General features: G+C 42.0%; 1 protein-coding gene and 1 pseudogene across 2 annotated transcripts in view; both read right to left on the minus strand.

Moving 5' to 3' along the window:
• Positions 1–1,620: 1,620 nt before the first annotated feature.
• wdr18 (WD repeat domain 18) overlaps positions 1,621–19,214 on the minus strand; it is an 80,474-nt gene continuing 62,880 nt past the window's right edge. For both annotated transcript variants that reach the window (XM_036977949.2, XM_090235347.1), the window contains 2 exons: positions 11,518–11,586; positions 1,621–3,928 (listed from right to left, as the gene is read on the minus strand). In XM_036977949.2, the coding sequence (XP_036833844.1) occupies positions 3,800–3,928; positions 11,518–11,586 (198 nt within the window). In that variant the 3' untranslated portion in view covers positions 1,621–3,799. The remainder of the gene's footprint in view (positions 3,929–11,517; positions 11,587–19,214) is intronic.
• Positions 13,402–14,178, minus strand: LOC149983525 (polyubiquitin-like; annotated as a pseudogene).

The raw sequence follows: 19,214 nt of genomic DNA on the forward strand, positions 1-19,214 counted from the left end.
TTGTGAATTCAAAATGTATTAAATTAATTTTTTTCTCTCACAAATCTCCACCATAATGACGAAGTGAAAATGTCATTATGTCTAAGAGCTTTGCATACCTGAATTGTACAATATTGGTTGATCATTGCTAGACATACACAAGTCTTGCCATAGATTTTCAAGCTGGTTTAAGTAAAAGCTGTAACTGGGCCACTCATGAACATTCAATGTCATCTTAGAAGGTAACGTCTGTATATATGGCCTCGTGTTAAGTTATTGTTCTGCTGAAAGGAGAATTTATCTACCAGTGTCTGGTGGAAAGCAGACAACCAGGTTTTCCCCGTGCTTAGCTCTATTTATTTTTATCGTAAAAAACTATAAGTCCTTGCTGATGACAAGCTTACCCATAACATGATGCAACCACCACGTTTGAAAATAGGAAGAGTGCTACTCAGTGATGTGTTCTTTGCCCCAAACATAACACTTTGTATTCAGTACATAAATGTAATTTCTTCGCTACATTTTTTGCAGTTTTACTTTAGTGCCTTATTGCAAACAGGATGCATGTTTTTATTATGTACAGGATTCCTTCTTTTCACTGTCAATTAGGTTCATATTGTGGGGTAACTACAAATGGTGTTGAGCCATCAGTTATTTCCCATCACATCCATTAAACTCTAACTGTTTTAAAGTCACCATTGGCCTCATGGTGAAATCCCTGAGCGGTTTCCTTCCTCTCCGGCCACCGAGTTAGAAAGGACGCCTGTATCTTTGTAGTGTAGTGTAGATCCAAAGTGTAATTAATAACTTCACCACCCTCAGAGATATTCAATGTCTGCTTTTTACATTTTTATTTCTACCAATAGGTGCCCTTCTTTGCTCCCTGGTCTTTGTGTTTGAAATTCCATGTGCGATTGATGGACCTTATAGATAATTGTGTGTACAGAGTACAGAGCTGAGGTAGTCATTAAAAAAGCCTGTTAAACACTATTATGGCACACAGATTCATGCAAGTTATGTGACTTGTTAAGCAAATGTTGACTTCTGAACTTATTAGGCTTGCCATTACAAAGGGGTTGAATACTTATTGACTCAAGACATTTCAGCTTTAAATGTATTAATTTGTCAAATATATATAATTCCACTGCCATTATGGGGTATTGTGTGTAGGCCAGTGACACAAAATCTGGAAAAAGGGGTGTGAGTACTTTAAGGCACTGTAGATAAGGAACTAGGAGTGAATGTAAGTCTCATCTCTAATCTTGAGGTAATTTGTTTACTGGCTTTCTTTACTGCTGTGTTTTAAGTGTCCAGTCTCCACTGGGAGTGTCAGGTACTCATAATTCTATAAGCATCCTTCAGAATGTTAAGGTAAAAAAACTTAATTTGCAAGAGGAAGGATAAAACACCTTTTTTGAAATGGGGTTCTTTCTTCAGCGAGACAATTTTCCATTCAATTTTTCTATGCACTTGACAAAAGTGTATACTCTTCCATTTTGATTAATATAAATTATATTCAATGATTTAATTTTAGCACAAGGCTATTTCCATAGTTATGTCCTTGTATTAAGCATACAGGAATAATAGTTTCCCAATCTTTCACAGCGGGTCAATCGCAAAAAAGGGCCAAGAAACAACAAATGTGCATATTTTGTTTTTATTTCCCATGATTTCAGAAAGGTACAAAAACACAAGCATACAAAAACACAAAAAAAGTACAAATCCAGTTGGTCTGTTTGTCTTTATTAGAGGAACAAAACAATTAATCCCCCACACTGAACACTTCACTCTTCCAATCCTCAGAAGCGCCATCTCACTTGCTGCCCCCCCCCCAACGGTGAGTTAATTGGATTCAATGTTGGGTTTCGTGTAAGTCGCTCTAGAAGTTCTAAAGCTGGGATGGGCAACTGATGGGGGTCCCAAAAAAATCTGAACTCACCATGAGAGGCCGCACTGGCTCGTGGGTCTGTGTACCCACATCCATACCCACACATGCAGTCAAGAGCCGGCCTTAGCCTTTTGGGGGCCCTAAGTGGAATTGTGTTAAGGGTCCCTGCCTACCTTGCAATCAAAATATTTTTGCAGGCCTCCCTTGACACCAGAGACAAAACATTGACGTTTTAGAGTTAATTTCCTGCAATTCTACACATTTTGCCGTGGGGCATAGCAATTACTTCCCAATGTAATGCAATTCTATTAATTTTGCCATGGAGCGGAGAAAAATTGGCAGTTTTACAGCTAATTTCCTGCAATTCTACACGTTGCCATAGTTGCTATACAAATGTTTGCAGTTTCTAATATGATATCTGAGTTAGAATGACTAACAAAATCAAAGGGGGGCCCTCCGGTTGTTAAATCAACTATGATTAGAACACGTTTATATAGCTGGCTGGACTAATTTACCAATCCAATTTTTAGCTGACATAGGCTAATTGTGTGACTGTCAGTGACTGACAAAAGAGGAAAACTGCTCATGCAAAACCACATTTTGAAATGGTACTTTATGTATTCTACTATTCTGACTCTTAACAGTAAATTGAGACCCCAATTGAGATTATTTTTACAACTACGGGCCTACAAAAGGAGAGTTGCCAATCCCTGTTCTAAAGCCATGGCTCTCTCTGGACAGGAGGGCTGCTGTCCTTATCAGTTCCCTCTTCTCTACCAAAGAGGCACACACATTGTCCTGATCTCATCAAAGCGGGCAAATGAGAAAAAGACGAAAATCAACCACTATTTCTATGGCGCTGCCTCTAATTTAGTGCCCCGGGTGGAGAATTAGCAGTGATGAGAGGAAGAGCGATTTCTGGAGGATTCTGAAAACTGATTCTGCAGTTGTATAGCGTTGCTGGGCACTGCACAACCAAATCCATGATTGCTACAGGCACAGAAAAACTGTACACAGTCTTCAGGCTAGTTCCTCAGGGTTAATCAAACATATTCCTCTACTCTTCCGTATTGTTTTTTTTAACACCACCATTTTCTTTGAGATATTCCTGCCTTGAGCTGTTTTTAGCCAAACAGGTTAACACAGAGTATGTGTATATTGCTAATGGGAAAACAGTTTTGCTTGACAGAAGGTGAAGGGGACCTATGAACCATGGTGGTCATACCTATTGGGTGACTGAAATTAACACCAGCCTCATCGATGCTAAGCCAAACACACCTGGGTGCACATCATGTCCTTGTCACATAAATTCTTAGAATCTATTAACTGGTTGAATGCTATAGAACTTGGCCAAGCCGAGGTAAACAAAAATGAAAATAAAAAGGAGAGGATAATGCAGGAATCTGAGGTTAGCCAGATTACAAAAAGGATGAAAGGTCAGAGGGCACTAACTGGATACTGTTACACCGATTTTTGGCTGATGGGATTTTTGGCCTTATAGGCAGTGGTGATGAGTGTGAAGGAACAGGGCTGCGAGTTGAGGAGGTCAAGGGACGTCAATATAGCGCTAAGATCAATTATGTCGCTCTATCTGGCTGCACTTGACTACTGCAAGTAGCCTGTGGCTAACATTGAACATGTCGCACAAACAAGGTGAGCACTTTTTTTTCATGTTAAATTAACTCCTTTATCCTAAATATGGCGAGGGATCATGATACAAGCAATGCGGTCCATGGTATAACTTTAACACCTGAAGTCCTGCTGAACATACACTCTCCCTTACAAAACAAACACTATGAATGACACACACTAACTTATATTTCCCTAGCCTACCGGTCTGTAGTGAGGGGGGGCTTGCAGTGTCTTCCCTCCCCCTAGTAGGGTCCCTGCTGGTGGGATGGGGGAGCCGTGGCCAGGGGTGGTGGCTCTTCTCTAGCTGGGCTTGGTGAGGAGCTGTGTGGAGAAGTCGTACAGGTCCTTGTTAACCTTCTTCAGCGTTCTCACTTCCTCCTCCAGCTCCGACACACGCACCTTGGTGTTCTCGCCATCACCAAACACACTCTGTAGTTTTAACAGTAAACAGAGAAAGAAGAGAGAGGGGGAGCAAGAGAGAAGGAAAGTGAGAGTGTAAAATTATAGATACATTGGGGTTAAGCAAACACATTGGTAGACACAGAACATTTCAATCTACTACCTCAGGTATCAGTTCCAGCGGATTCTAAAACGGGGGACATATTTGCTTTTCTCTCATAGACCCACTCATCAAAATCGACAAAAGGATGAAACCTCTCCAATTTTTATGGTAATGTATTTGGAGTTAAGGGCTCCATTGTGTGCAAATGAGCGGGTGAATTCATTTTCAGTGGTGGTATAATCTGCCAAAGAATAAACCTAGCTCCCCAAGGAAAGCCCACTGCCCGTTTTGGGAGTTGGGTGCAGGGGCGGTGGGTCGAACGCTTGGGGTGAGGAACATCAAATCTCGTTTGAAAAATCCTCCCTAATTTCGCAGTCACATATTGACATTTCCCATTGTGGCCAAATTCGCAGCACAAGCAGCCGTTGGATGACAGCGGTCCATATTTGTCATATTTCCTCCCAAGATTAAAGAGTGGAGGGGAGAGGAGAACTATTGCCCGTACTCAGTTTATTTATTTTGTTTGCCTGCCTTCTTGGGTATAGATGTACCAGGCTGGGTGCTTTGGTCTTTCCTGTGGGAGCAAGCAAGGGTTGTTCTCCCTTTTTGGATGGAGTGAGACTAATCCACTTAACCATATCAGTACCGAGACCCCAACAAAAATCAGCTTTTCATTTATCTGACTTCCATTTATCTGCATGTCCAGCCCTTATATTTAGCCTCACAATTAAGTGTTTTACCATTTTATTTTCAGTACAACAAGTAAAACATGAAACAATATGACAAACAGTTGCATTAATGAGTTTCATTGACAAATTACCACAAAAAAAACAAGGTCCACCAAAGCAAATAACAGATAAAAAAATATTTATATGAATGCTGCAAGTACAGACATTGTTTGCTCAGTTGGAAATGAATATCAAACTAGTCAGTGACAACTGTGTGGAGTTTGTGATAGCGACTATGTGAGCTTATTACAGTATTACAGACACCATGAGTCTCTCAGCTTTTCATAGATGGCTTTTAATAGTTTGAAGCTCAAACCATACGGACTCTAAAGACCATTTCCCTTCGGGATCCTCACCTTGTCTAACACACACAGCTCTAGTTCAGCCCAAGTTAAATCACACAGACTAATGTTTGGTACCAAAGGATGTAGAAGAAACGGATCCAAATGGTACAACCCAGAAGTCTGTAGCTTAAAGACACTGTTTAAAATGGGTTAGGGGCACTAATTCGGTTAAGGGCACTTGGGGGGGGGGGGGGGGCAGAGCGGTGGAGTTGTCAGCGGCTCACTGAGCCCAGGTGCCTCTGGTGATGGCCTTGTCTGGTTAGCAGACAAATCCCTCTCCTTCCTGGCACACACAATTACATACAAGCAAGACCGCACACTGCATCCACACGCTGGTCGAGTGGATGCAGTGACACAGAGGTGCAGAGGTTCCGTGCAGATTCATTAGACTTAAGAGTAATAATGATAGATTGAAGTAATATAGTGCCTTTCAATAGGTTCCAAAGTGAATTACATTGTTTAGGGGTAACTCGCCCTGTCCACTGTGTAACACCCACCGACGTGATGCATGGCAGCCATTTTGTGCCAGAATGTTCTCCAAACATAGGCTAAAATTACATGGCCATAATAGTGAGGGGGAGGTTTTGAATCCTATACATTAGGGGCCATCCATGTTTTTTTATTAGCTTTAGAACTGGGTTAACCCTCCCAGTGCTGGATCTAGTATAGAGGCAGAATCAATCCCAGAGGAGAATCAGGCAAGCAATCCACCGTCACCAGCCGGAGGCCCATTAAATGATGGGCCTTGTAGGCAAGGATAAGAGAGGAATGCTGGAGAGCCCAAGGTGGAGCAGGGGGCCCAGAAGGGAGCGGTTGGATAGTGCCCATGATTGGACAGGAAAAGCTGTTGCTGCTGCCACCAGGACAGGGATATACTGAGATCTAATCATAACCAACATACAGTCCCAGAAGAGCAGACCCTGGCTTTAAAAGGCACAATCTATTATTTGAATTTCCACTCAAAAGTTGCACTTAGTTGCACACAGTGGGGGTGGGTCTTGGCAAAAGTAACAGTTGTCCAAGTTATTTGAACAGGCCAGGTCATCTGATGCAGCACTCCATCACTCTCCTTCTTGGTCAAATAGCCCTAACACAGCCTGGAGATGTGTTGGGTCATTGTCCTGTTGAAAAACAAATGATAGTCCCACTAAGCCCAAACCAGATGGGCTGGCAAATAGCTGCAGAATGCTGTGGTAGCCATGCTGGTTAAGTGTGCCTTAAATTCTAAATAAATCACAGACAGTGTCACCAGCAAAGCGCCCCCACACCGTAACACCTCCTCCTCCATGGTTTATGGTGGGAAATACACATGCGGAGATCATCCGTTCACCCACAACACATCTCACAAAGACACAGCAGCTGTAACCAAAAATCTCAAATTTGGACTCCAGACCAAAAGGACAAACTTCCACCAGTCTAATGTACATTTCTGTTTCTTGGCCCAAGCAATTCTTCTTCTTATTATTGGTGTCCTTTAGTAGTGGTTTCTCTGCAGCAATTGAACCATGAAGGCCTGCTTCACAGTCTCCTCTGAACAGTTTATGTTGAGATGTGTCTGTTACTTGAACTCTGAAGCATTTATTTGGGCTGCAATTTCTGATGTTGGTAACTAATGAACTTATCCTCTGCAGCAGAGGTAACTCTGGGTCTTCCTTTCCTGTGGTGGTCCTCATGAGAGCCAGTTCCATCATAGCGCTTGATGGTTTTTGTGACTACACTTGAAGAAACTTTCAAAGTTCTTAAAATGTTTCATATTGACCGACCTTTATGTCTTAAAGTAATGAAGGACTGTCGTTTCTATTTGCTCATTGGCGCTGTTCTTGCCATAATATGGACTCGGTCTTTTACCAAATAGGGCTATTTTGTGTATTTTATTTATTTAACTAGGCAATTCAGGTAAGAACAAATTCTTATTTACAATGATGGCCTACACCAGTCAAACCCGGACGATGCTGGGCCAATTGTGAGCCACCCTGTGGGACTCCCAATCATGGCCGGTTGGGATACAGCCTGGATTTGAACCAGGGTGTCTGTAGCGACGCCTCTAGCACTGAGATGGAGCCTAAAGTTCATTCAGCTGCGGGATCGGGGCACCAACAGTACAGAGCTTGCTCAGGAATGGCAGCAAGCAGGTGTGAGTGCATCTGCATGCATAGTGAGGCAAAGACTTTTGGAAGATGGCCTGGTGTCAAGAAGGGCAGCAAAGAAGCCACTTCTCTCCAGGAAAAACATCAGGGACAGACTGATATTCTGCAAAAGGTACAGGGATTGGACTGCTGAGGACTGGGGTAAAGTCATTTTCTCTGATGAATCCCCTTTCCGATTGTTTGGGGCATCCGGAAAAAAGCTTGTCCGGAGAAGACAAGGTGAGCGCTACCATCAGTCCTGTGTCATGCCAACAGTAAAGCATCCTGAGACCATTCATGTGTGGGGTTGCTTCTCAGCCAATTTTGCCTTTGAACACAGCCATGAATAAAGAATGTTACCAACACATCCTCCGAGAGCAACTTTTCCCAACCTTCCAGGAACAGTTTGGTGACGAAGAATGCCTTTTCCAGCATGATGGAGCACCTTGCCATACGGCAAAAGTGATAACTAAGTGGCTCGGGGAACAAAACATTGATATTTTGGGTCCGTGGCCAGGAAACTCCCCAGACCTTAATCCCATTGTGGTCAATCCTCAATAGGCGGGTGGAGAAACAAAACCCCACAAATTCTGAAAAACTCAAAGCATTGATTATGAGTGAATGGGCTGCCATCAGTTAGGATGTGGCCCAGAAGTTAATTGACAGGATGCCAGGGCGGATTGTAGAGGTCTTGAAAAAGAAGGGTCAACACGGCAAATATTGACTCTTTGCATCAACTTCATGTAATTGTTAATAAAAGCCTTTGACACTTATGAAATGCTTGTAATTATACTTCAGTTTTCCATAGTAACATCTGACAAAAATATCTTAAGACACTGAGGCAGCAGACTGTGAAAATGTATATTTGTGTCATTCTTAAAACTTTTGGCCACAACTGTATGTGAGAATGTTATTCATTGAATACAGCTCAGCGTTCAACACCATAGAGCCCTCAAAGCTCATCACTAAGCGAATAACCATGGGACTAAACACCTCCCATGCAACCTGGATCCTGGACTTCCTGACGGGCCGCCCCCGGGTGGTAAAGGTAGGTAAGAAAACATAGCCCACGCTGATCCGCAACACAGGGGCCCCTCAGGGGTGCATGCTCAGTCCCATCCTGTACTCCCTGTTCACTCATGACTGCACGGCCAGGCACGACTCCAACACCATCATTACGTTTTGCTGATGGACACAACAGTGGTAGGCCTGATTACCGACAACTATGACAGCATATAGGGAGGAGGTCAGAGACCTGTCCATGTGGTGCAAGGACAACAACCTCTCCCTCAACGTGATCAAGACAAAGGAGATTGTGGACTACAGGAAAAGGAGGACCAAGCACGCCCCCATTCTCATCAACGGGGCTGCAGTGGAGCAGGTTGAGAGCTTTAAGTTCCTTGGCGTCCGCACCAACACACTAATAAGGTCCAAGCACACCAAGATAGCCGTGAAGAGGGCAAAGAAGATTTGGCATGGGTCCTCAAAAGGTTTTACAGCGGCACCATCGAGAGCATCCTGACGGGTTGCATCAATGCCTGGTATGGCAACTGCTCGGCCTCTGACTGCAAGGCACGACAGAGTGTAGTGTGTACATCACTGGGGCCAAGCTTCCTGCCATTCAGGACGTCTATACCAGGGGGTGACAGATGAAGGCCCTAAAAATTGTCGAAGACTCCAGCCACCCTAATCATAGACTGTTCTCTCTGCTACCGCACAGCAAGCGGTACCGCAGTGGCAAGTCTATGTTCAAAAAGCGTCTAAACAGCTTCAACCCCCAAGCCATAAGACTCCTGAACAGCTAATCAAATGGCTACCCAGACTTTTTGCATTGCCTGCCCCTCCACACTGCTGCTACTCTGTTATTATCTATGCATAGTCACCTTAATAACTCCACCTACATACATATTTCCACAATTACCTCGACACCGGTGCCCCCGCACATTGACTCTGTACCGGTATCCCCTGTATTTAGCCCCGCTATTAATTACTACTGCTCTTTAAATGATTTGTATTTATTTTGTCTTACTTTTAATGGTAGGTATTTTCTTAACTGCATTGTTGGTTAAGGGCTTGTAAGTAAGCATTTCATTGTAAGGTCTACACGCACCTGTTGCATTAGGTGCAGGTGACAAAAAATAATGAGTAATAAAGTAATAATGAGATGTTCGATGAGCAGGTGTCCACATAGTATGGTACACTACATGACCAAATGTAAATAAATGTAGCATATTACCTGTTTAATATAGAGAGATCACATGCTAATCTATGGGTCCCACATGACCCCGATGCATTTTAATTTGAAACTACAGGTAGAAATGATGTTCGGGCCAGGAGATCTTTGGCCAGTGAGAAACCCTGACCGCCCCATTGTCTTTGGTTTGAGAGGTTAACACAACTTTCAAATGAGTCAGTGGAAATGAAAGTTACAGATTGTGCCTTTAACTGACTGTGTGGTCTTTATAATGAAAACCAATCTCTTGGAGGTGCATCATATTGACAAGCCTGTTCATTTCAGTCATGATCTCCAGATATGAAATCCACTCTCCCTAGCTAAGAAAGGATATGAGACGGATGGATACACCAAGTCTCCAGATAAGACACAATATTGTAATATTGACCTTTGCTGACGCCATAGCCGGTAGTGTCTCTCCTCTCTTACAGTCAGTATGTTGACACACTGTGGTGTAAGTATGTATGAGCTGGCAAGTAGTAGCTACAGCCCTATTTTCTTATCGTGGCCTTTGTCGATGTCAGAGTAAAGTGCAAGTAACGCTGTGAGGAGTTAAAAGGGTAATAATGAAGAGTCTTCCGCTGAGCCTTCTGGCAAGGAGCCTGTAAAAATGCTTACCTGCAGCGACTACAGTGTCTTTAGAATGTATTCATATGCCCTTGACTTATTCCACATTTGATGTGTTGCAGCCTGAATTCAAAATGTATTTTTTATTTTATTTTTTTATCATCTCACCCATCTACACACAATACCCCATAATGACAAAGCGAAAATATGTCTTTAGAATTGTTTTCAAATGTATTGAAAATTTAAACAAAGAAATCACATTTACATAACTATTCCAACCAGAGTCAATACTTTGTAGCACGACCATTGGCAGCGATTACAGCTGTTAGTCTTTCTGGGTAAGACTAAGAGCTTTCCACACCTGGATTGTGCAACATTTTCCCATTATTCTAGTCAATATTCTTCAAGCTCTTTCAAATCGATTATTGATCATTGATAGACAACCATTTTCAGGTCTTGCCATAGTTTTACATAAATTTCCTTGAAAATCTAACTCAGCCATTCAGAAACATTCACTGATGGGGCTTGTAGCAAACAGGACGCATGTTTTGGAATATTTATATTTTGTACAGGATTCCTTCTTTTCACTCTGTCAATTAGGTTCATATTGTGGGGTAACTACAATGGTGTTTTTCCATCAGTTTTCCTATCACATCCATTAAACTCTAACTGTTCTAAAGTCACCATTGGCCTCATGGTGAAATCCCTGAGTGGTTTCCTTCCTCTTAAACAACCGAGTTAGGAAGGATGCCTGTATCTTTGTCGTGACTGGGTGTATGGATACACCATCCAAAGTGTAATTAATAACTTCACCGTGCTCAAAGGGATATTTAATGTCTGCTTTTTTTTTTTTTTTTACCCATCTACCAATAAGTGCCCTTCTTTGCGAGGCATTGGGAAACCTCCATGGTCTTTGTGGTTGAATATGTGTTTGAAATTCACTGCTCAACTGAGGGACTTTAGAGATAATTGTATGTGTGGGGTACAGAGATGAGGTAGTCATTCATAAATCACATCAAACACTATCTCACACACTGAGTCCATGCAGCTTATTATACAACGTCTAGCACATTTGTACTCCTGAACTTATTTAGGCTTGCCATAACAAAGGGCTTGAGTACTTATTGACCAAAGATATTGCACCTTTTATTTCGAAAATTAATTTGAAGAATAAAAAAATAATCTAAAAACATAATTCCACTTTGATATGGGGTATTGTGTGTTGGCCGGTGACAAAAAAAAACTAAATAGTATACATTTTAAATGTAGGCTCTAACAACAAAATGTGGAAAAAGTCAATGGTGGGAACACTTTCTGAAAGCACTGTACATAGCATTTACATACATCCAACACCCTTAGAACATGATGCGGTGTAGAATGCTGAGTCACATGGCCCCCTGAGATGATGTTGACTTGCTCACTAACCTTATGTCGACAAACACACAGATATGCGAAATAACATCTGTGGGGAATTGTATTGTGTAATGACGTGCATTTTGCATGGACCTGCCCACTTACCTTGTCTGTTACGGCACTCATGATGGAGTAGAGTTTGTCTGCTTTCTCCAAATAGGTCTCCTTTTGGGCCTAAAAGAGAGAGAACACACAGTCAAACAAGGTGCACAGGCCATGTCCAAAGTCAAATCCAGAAGTGGATAGTGGCGTGAGTGTGACAATGCCAACAAAGGGCCAACAATGACAATACCAGACAATAACAACAAGGGGAGTGATCCCGCTCCCCAGATTTCCAGCGCGGATCACAATTGCAATGTACCGCCCCGTCCGCTGACACCCAACTGTGTGGGAGTTCTGACTTTATTTTACGGCACGGGTCAATAAAGCTGACGTGGATGGACAATATGTTGAAACGGAGGTGGGAAGGGTTCAGGTGCGAAGACTACACGCCCACGAATAGGAGTTATGCATGGAGGTGTAGAGAAGTGGTTTCCGACTCTGGTCTCGGGAGAGTTATCTTGTGGGGAGGTCTTCAGAGGTAGCTAACACCCATAAAAAAAACAGGTTAGTAAAATTGAGGGATCATGGGAATAAACAGGACAGAATACAACAATCATTAAGTCTCATTGGAAATAAATCACCTCATCTAAAAAGAGTAACACTTATGGAAAGCTATAGTGACCAAATATTTACTGCACCAGTCTTTGAAAAGTGCTGTGGGGCGTAACACAGTTCAAGCGGCATACCAACTCGCATCCCACTGCTTGTTTGCTTCTGAAACTAAGCAGGGTTGGTCCTGGTTTGTCCCTGGATGGGAGAACAGATGCTGCTGAACGTGGTGTTGGAGGGCCAGTAGGAGGTAAAGATCTAAAGAACAAACAATCCAATGCCCCTGGGCAGTGATTGGGCTGTTAAACGGGTGTCCTGATGCTCTATGGTCACTAAAGATCCCATGGCACTAATCGTAAGAGTAGGGGTGTTGACCCAGGTGTCCTGGCTAAATTCTCAATCTGGCCCTCAAACCATCATGCCCACTTAATTATCCCCAGCATGTATTTGGCTTATTCATTCCCCCTCTAACTGTTCCCCAGGTAAATACTGTAAAATGAGTTCTGAGGCAACTTACCTGGTCAAATAATCGTAAAATGTTTTAAAATTAAAATGTGGCATCCTATTGAACTCAAATAACCCAAATTGTGACATGAATTTAGACCAGACATACCCAGTTCTTCATCAGTCCTTTATTAAATGTTGAGTAACCTGTCCTGTAGCAGCTGGGGCATGTTACAAGGGTAGGACTTTGAATGCCACTGTAGCAAATTAGACAAATTAGAGCTGTGGGTGAAGGACTGCAGTTGACATAAACCACACTGATGAAATCCTAAAACATCAAATGAGTATCACTCCCTTGCAACAGGATCCATTTCATTTGAACAATAGAAAATGCAAGGAACGCTATACATTCTCGATCGATAAAATGTATATTTGTATAATTTAAGTGAAGCAAAACAGATGAGCCAAAGCACATTAATAACATTAACAGTCTCAACCTTGAATGGAACTAATTTATACAGAATCGGGATAAACAATGCGAGATTTATATCAAACTACAGTGCCTTTAATTCTTCATGTGCACTGCTCTGTTTTAGTTAGTCTCAACCTGAATAAAAATTATCTATATAGAAAGGTCAAAGAAGCAGCTCCGTATCTTACTTACCAAATTATTTGACATTCATAATTCCAGGCTGTTCTAGATTGAACCATTTCATAAATGAAAATCACAACTTTGTTTAATTTTCGTCCCTTTTAAAATTGGGGCCATGAAAAAAGAAACAGTAAATTATAGGTGTTCAATACATTTTTATTTAATTGATTACAATCGAATTGAAATATTCATATAGGTCATGCTTTTTAAAGCTTTAACATTTAAAAAAATACTGTGATAAAGTTCTCCCTATATAGATGTGTTTCATGCATTATAAATTAAGGGCTTCATGCTGCATCTCAGGTCAATGATACTCAGTTGTCTTCAGCCTCCACTAAGATGGAGAGTTAGGAAAATGTTGCTGTCCTTTTTGATGTCAGAGTGTTTTCAGTGTCTTGTCATCTTCAAGCTGCCTTCCCCCAAAGAGCAATATCTGTCGGTCCACAGGGACCTGCTCCACATGATAGACCTTGATCTTGAACTGGGGCACGGTCTCAGCCGGCATCACATCGTAGGGTTTCACATTATTCAGGGAAATCTGAATCGTAGCAGGCTTTGTAATCCGCACACACACATTGGATCCTGGACTGCAGACCATAGTGGCTCAAAGTTTTTGAATCGTCACGGATATCCTGCCCATTACTTTTTAGCTTCTGCATGGCAATTGGCACTTCAAAATGTTGGTTGATGAGACTTCTGAGATCCGCCACTGTGGTGGCAATGAATTGTTTATTTCAAGGACAGACTTTGACCAGAGTTCTAATTATGGAAGGAATAAAATAACAATTTAGAGTCATTTAATTGCACCTAATTTGACTGGGGCAAATTAGTGCACAACATTCCCTGTATGCACACTCAGGGAGTGTTTTTTCCCATTTAACAATGTGATGGTAAGGTCCATGATAGAGATTGTATTACCTGAAAATGAATTAAACGGAAAATGTATTTGATGGCCCTTATAATATCAAAAGTAAATCGGTGCCCAACAAGAACGTAATTGTAATAACTATGAATTAACATGGCATTTTATATTATTTAGGCCTACCGCTAGGCATGATTGCTAGCGGTAGGCCTGATTGCTAGCGCAAAATCAGTAGGGTACAGTAGGGTATAATCAATAGGGTATAGCAAAAATGTTTACCTTTTCATTTAATATTGTCCTACAAGAAAGCCTTTGTTGTTATTTTGCCTGAATAGTTTTGATAAATCCGTTAATCTACAAGTATTTCAACCAGTTAACGATGACAGCTCTGTCCTCGTTTAGAGCGGAACAGGTATTATAACAGCTGAGGGCCCCGCCCCACAAAGATTTGTTCTATCCTGGATTCACCACTTTTGGTTTCCATTCTGCTGCTGGGTACAGAAAGTTGAGCGCAATAAATTGTTTATTTCAAGGACAGATTTTGAACAGAGTTCTAAATATGGAAGGAATAAAATAACCATTTAGAGTCATTTAATTGCACCTAATTTGACTGGGGCAAATTAGTGCACAACATTCCACACAGTAGGCCTATACTTTACCTAGGTGTACCAGACAAGAAATGAAAGTAAAACCTAGGGCTATTGCATCTGGAAAAAACCATGTGATACAAATGACAGGAATTCCACATAGTTGTGCTACATTAGACATACAGTGGGGTCTGAAATTATTGACACTCTTGATAAAGATGAGGAAATTCCTCATCACAATGGGATTCGATGAGTTTTAGCCTTGGTGTGTTTGGACCATGTTAGTTTGTTGGTGATGTGGACACCAAGGAACTTGAAGCTCTCAACCTGCTCCACTGCAGCCCTGTTGATGAGAATGGGGGTGTGCTCCGTCCTCCTTTTCTGTAGTCCAGAATCATCTCCTTTGTCTCGATCATGTTGTGGGAGAGGTTATCCTGGAACCACACTGCCAGGTCTCTGACCTCCTCCCTATATGCTGTCTCATTGTTGTCAGTGATCAGAGTTTTTTGTTATCTCTGGTTGCACATGTAACATGCTGGTAGAAATTAGGCAAAACGAATTTAAGTTTCCCTGCATTAACTTCTTCATTTTCATGAAATCACAAGTGCAATATAGTGCCAACATCGATTTGTGGTTGTAAATAGACATCTACGAATAATATAGATGAAAACTCTTGATAGTGTGGTCTATAGCTTATCATGAAATTCTCTTCCTCAGGCGAGCAAAACCTCGAGACTTCCTTAACATTTAGATTTTGTGCACCAGCTGTTATTTACAAAAACCGGAGGCGATCTTGCCGATGGACCGAAAACCCAGCCAGCTGTATGTTATCCATGTCGTCGACCAGCCACGACTCGGTGAAACACGAGATATTTCAGTTTTTATGTCCCGTTGGTAGGATAGTCTTGATCGGAGCTCATCCATTTTGTTATCCAATGTTTGCACGTAGGCTAATAGGACTGATGGTAGAAGGGGATTACTCACTTGCCGTCTGATCCGTACAAAGCACCCCGGGCCTTGCCGGGTGTCTGAAGTAAATCCTTCGCGTCCGACTCATTAACGAAAAAATCTTTGTCCAGTACGAGGTGAGTAATCTATTTTCGGTCATAGGAGACAGTGGCAGAAAGACTGAACAAAATAAGTTATAAATAACTCGAAAAAATACACAATTGGTTAGGAGCCTGTAAAATGGCAGCCATCTACTCTAGCACAATGGACGAAGATTATTATTATTTTTAAAGATGACACTGGCGAGGCCACCTCCAAGGTGATGATGGACATCTTCAACACCAACGGTTCTCCTGAGGTCCATCTTGAGTGAACGAGGTCATGAACGCTGGAACAAGGTACGGGTGTTATAGGTTATATTCTGTCCTCAATGGTTTGTTTTATTTATTTTTTGTTTTTTCATGTTACATTATCAGATATATTTCAATATCTTACATTGTCAATAGATACCCCTTTCCTACCCCTTCCTCCAGGTTTGGATAAATGGACCAACCAGACACTCAAGACTGCCATGGGCAAGTCCCTTGACGGGTACCAGGAACGGTAGGAGAACAACCTGAAGGAAATTGTCTTTGCACTTAACAGCAGAGTCCAGGCTTCCGAGATTGGACGGGAGCCGCAGCTGTTGACTGTGGTAAACAATGCAATTATATATTCAATCATTGCATATACTGTAGTCTTTCAAATGTGATTGACTTAGTGTTATTGTTTGCCTATTGCTATTTTTGTATCACTTAAACCCCCCCCCCCCAAGCGGTATCCCATCCACCATAGCGAGAAAGCTCGGATCAAACTGATTTGCTCCGAGTCAGAGGGGGACCAGCTTGTAAGCTATACCTTCCAAAACTGTTGAAAAGCACAATTCTACATCCAATTGCCTCACAGTAAAGTTTAACCTGTGTGTTTGCTTGGTTTACAACACTGTTTCCTACCCTGTTCCCTTTAACTCTGCTCCTGTTCTCCAGGACCAAGGTGTTCTGCCTAACACCCAGACGTGGATCCACCTGATGTCCTCCATTACCAACCACCCTGCAACTTTTCATTACATCATCTACGGCTACTGTTGTCATGATCTGCTGAGAACCTTTTCTTGCTCTATCGTACTGGGCACATAATATGTGAGATACACAGATTAACTAAAAACACTAGCACTGCAAACACTCAGAACAAAGAGAGCAGCAGTGCTTGAACATTGCAGTCTCCCTCTTCAAGACTGACAGAACCTCACAAAAAAAAGACCATTTTATATATTATAATCTTCAATATTTCCAGGTTGGTTTTCACAGCTGTTTCACAAGGTGATCATTATTTTAAGTTGTAAGCTATCCTTTGATGTCATTTATAAATTCCTAGGACCCACAACAGATACATATATATTCAACCACAATGGTCCACTGAATGATAATAGAGGGCAACTGAAATAATAGCATTTCAGTATAGGGAAGGGCAAAACATGCCAGCCAGACATACCAGCGTAAGAATCTAAATGATTTGCATATGAATGGAGGAGTGGAAATTAACAGACTTTGTAACCTGTAAAGTAAGTAACAACGTGCCAAGCAGATTACACGTTTTCTTTGCTATTTCCCAGAAAAGTAGCAACGTTTAAGACATTGATTTCATGCTGTTGTAATCTTAACAAGGGACCCAAAAGTCATTTGAAGTAATGTTTTCCATTCTATTAGCTAAACAAAACTTGTTTAAACAGCATAATTGCTGCGGAAATCAGCCTCGTTTGCATAGCGGAGATGAAAAGAAGGTCATTTAGGCTGTAATGATCTCCACACCGTTGATATAGCAATGGAAGTTAATAGTTTATCGAATCCCACTGTGAAGCAGGGAACACACACTTTTTGATATAAGTTCTCTAAATTTTTGAGCATACAATATAGCTCAGTATTTTTATTATTTATTTTAGTCAGTTTTGCTCATCTTTATCAAAAGGTGTCAATAAATTCAGACCCGACGGTACATGTGAGCAGCTGGGAGTTCACAGGTAAGTGTACAGGTATTTTATTTTTATTACGCTGACCCGCAGCTGTCTAGGTCACTGCATAAACATGCAGATAGCAGGGTTTATTTCAAAGATGAGTAATTAACTGTGAATGCACTGGAAATTAAAGTGTGTACAGGGGAAACAAAATATTTAAATATAACAGTTTGTGGAAGGCCCTTTCCTGTTTCAGCATAACAACGCCCCCGTGCACAAAGCGAGGTCCATACAGAAATGGTTTGTTGAGATCGGTGTAGAAGAACTTGGCTGCCCGTCCTCACAAATGATTGTGGCTGAATGGAAAGCAAGTCCCCGCAGAAATGTTCCAACATCTAGTGGAAAGTCTTCCCAGAACAGTGAAGGCTGTTATAGCAGCAAAGGGAGGACCAACTCCATATTAATGCCCATCATTTTTGAATGAGATGTTCGAAGAGCAGTGTCCACATACTTTTGGTCATGTAGTGTAGGTCAATACCGTGCTCCCCGACACAACGGCGCCCCACACACACACTCTGTCTCAGCTCTTTCCCACACCCATCAGCTATTCCTCAATGAGAGATAAAACCCTTCCTATCGCCATTTGTGTTATCTACCCGTTTCCTTAATCTTCCCTTGAACGCAGTACTCTGACCCCACCCCAGAGGAACTGTCCAATTAGCTATACATGGAGATACCCCAACCCTGCCCCCCACCAGAGAAGCCACAGGGAACCACCCCAGCATCTGTCCAGAAGAACCCCCCTGGAGAGTGACTGTCCCCCGGCATGGCTTTATCTCCCCTCCCTCTCCCTGACCCTTCACCCCACGCAGCCAGCTCGCTAATGGGTTCTCTCGCTCCCTCTCTTCTCTGGACCCAGGCAAGACTGGCCTCTGGTTCATCTGAGGGCAAGCCACTGGCACCCACACAGTTTGTGACAGTTGGTGTTTAGTGTTTTTTGAGGTCGGTTTGCTTATGAAAAAAATAATCATGGTTTTCAATGTCTAATAGTTATTATATATATTTTTTACAATAAATACACTCTGCATTATGTGGGTAACCATGATTTATTCACATTACTCTCCCTCAAAGTTTTTCAATTGTGTATATTACATTTATTTTATTATTTCATTGCAAGTCATCATCTCATCTCTATAGAGCTGCTGGCTATGGTGTCTGATAAAATCACAAGTAGTAGTTCTTCAAAGTAAATATGGCATACTTTTATGACTGCTGAATGCCAACTATCAATCACTTAATCTAAGTAGAGATACCTCGCGAAGCAACTGCTCTCTATCCCGCATTCTTCTCTGTGTTTTTATTGAACCTTTATTTAACTAGGCAAGTCAGAACAAATTATTACTTACAATGACGGCCAAACCCGGACGATGCCGGACCAAATTGCGCACCGCCCTATGGGACTCCCAATCACGGCCGGATGTGATGCAGCCTGGATTCGAACCAGATATTGCAGTGTCTTAGACCACTGCGCCACTCGGGAGGTTAGTGTGCCCCACACTAACCTCACGTAGAAGAAACACACAGACGGGACAAGTAGGCACGCAATGGATTATGGTCATTGTAGTTAATGACCACGTTTTCTGCGTAGAACTATGTAGAATATTGGCC

This window comes from Oncorhynchus mykiss, chromosome 5 (genome assembly GCF_057628025.1).
Source record: "Oncorhynchus mykiss isolate SJ-2025 chromosome 5, ASM5762802v1, whole genome shotgun sequence".
Classification (NCBI taxonomy): domain Eukaryota; kingdom Metazoa; phylum Chordata; class Actinopteri; order Salmoniformes; family Salmonidae; genus Oncorhynchus; species Oncorhynchus mykiss.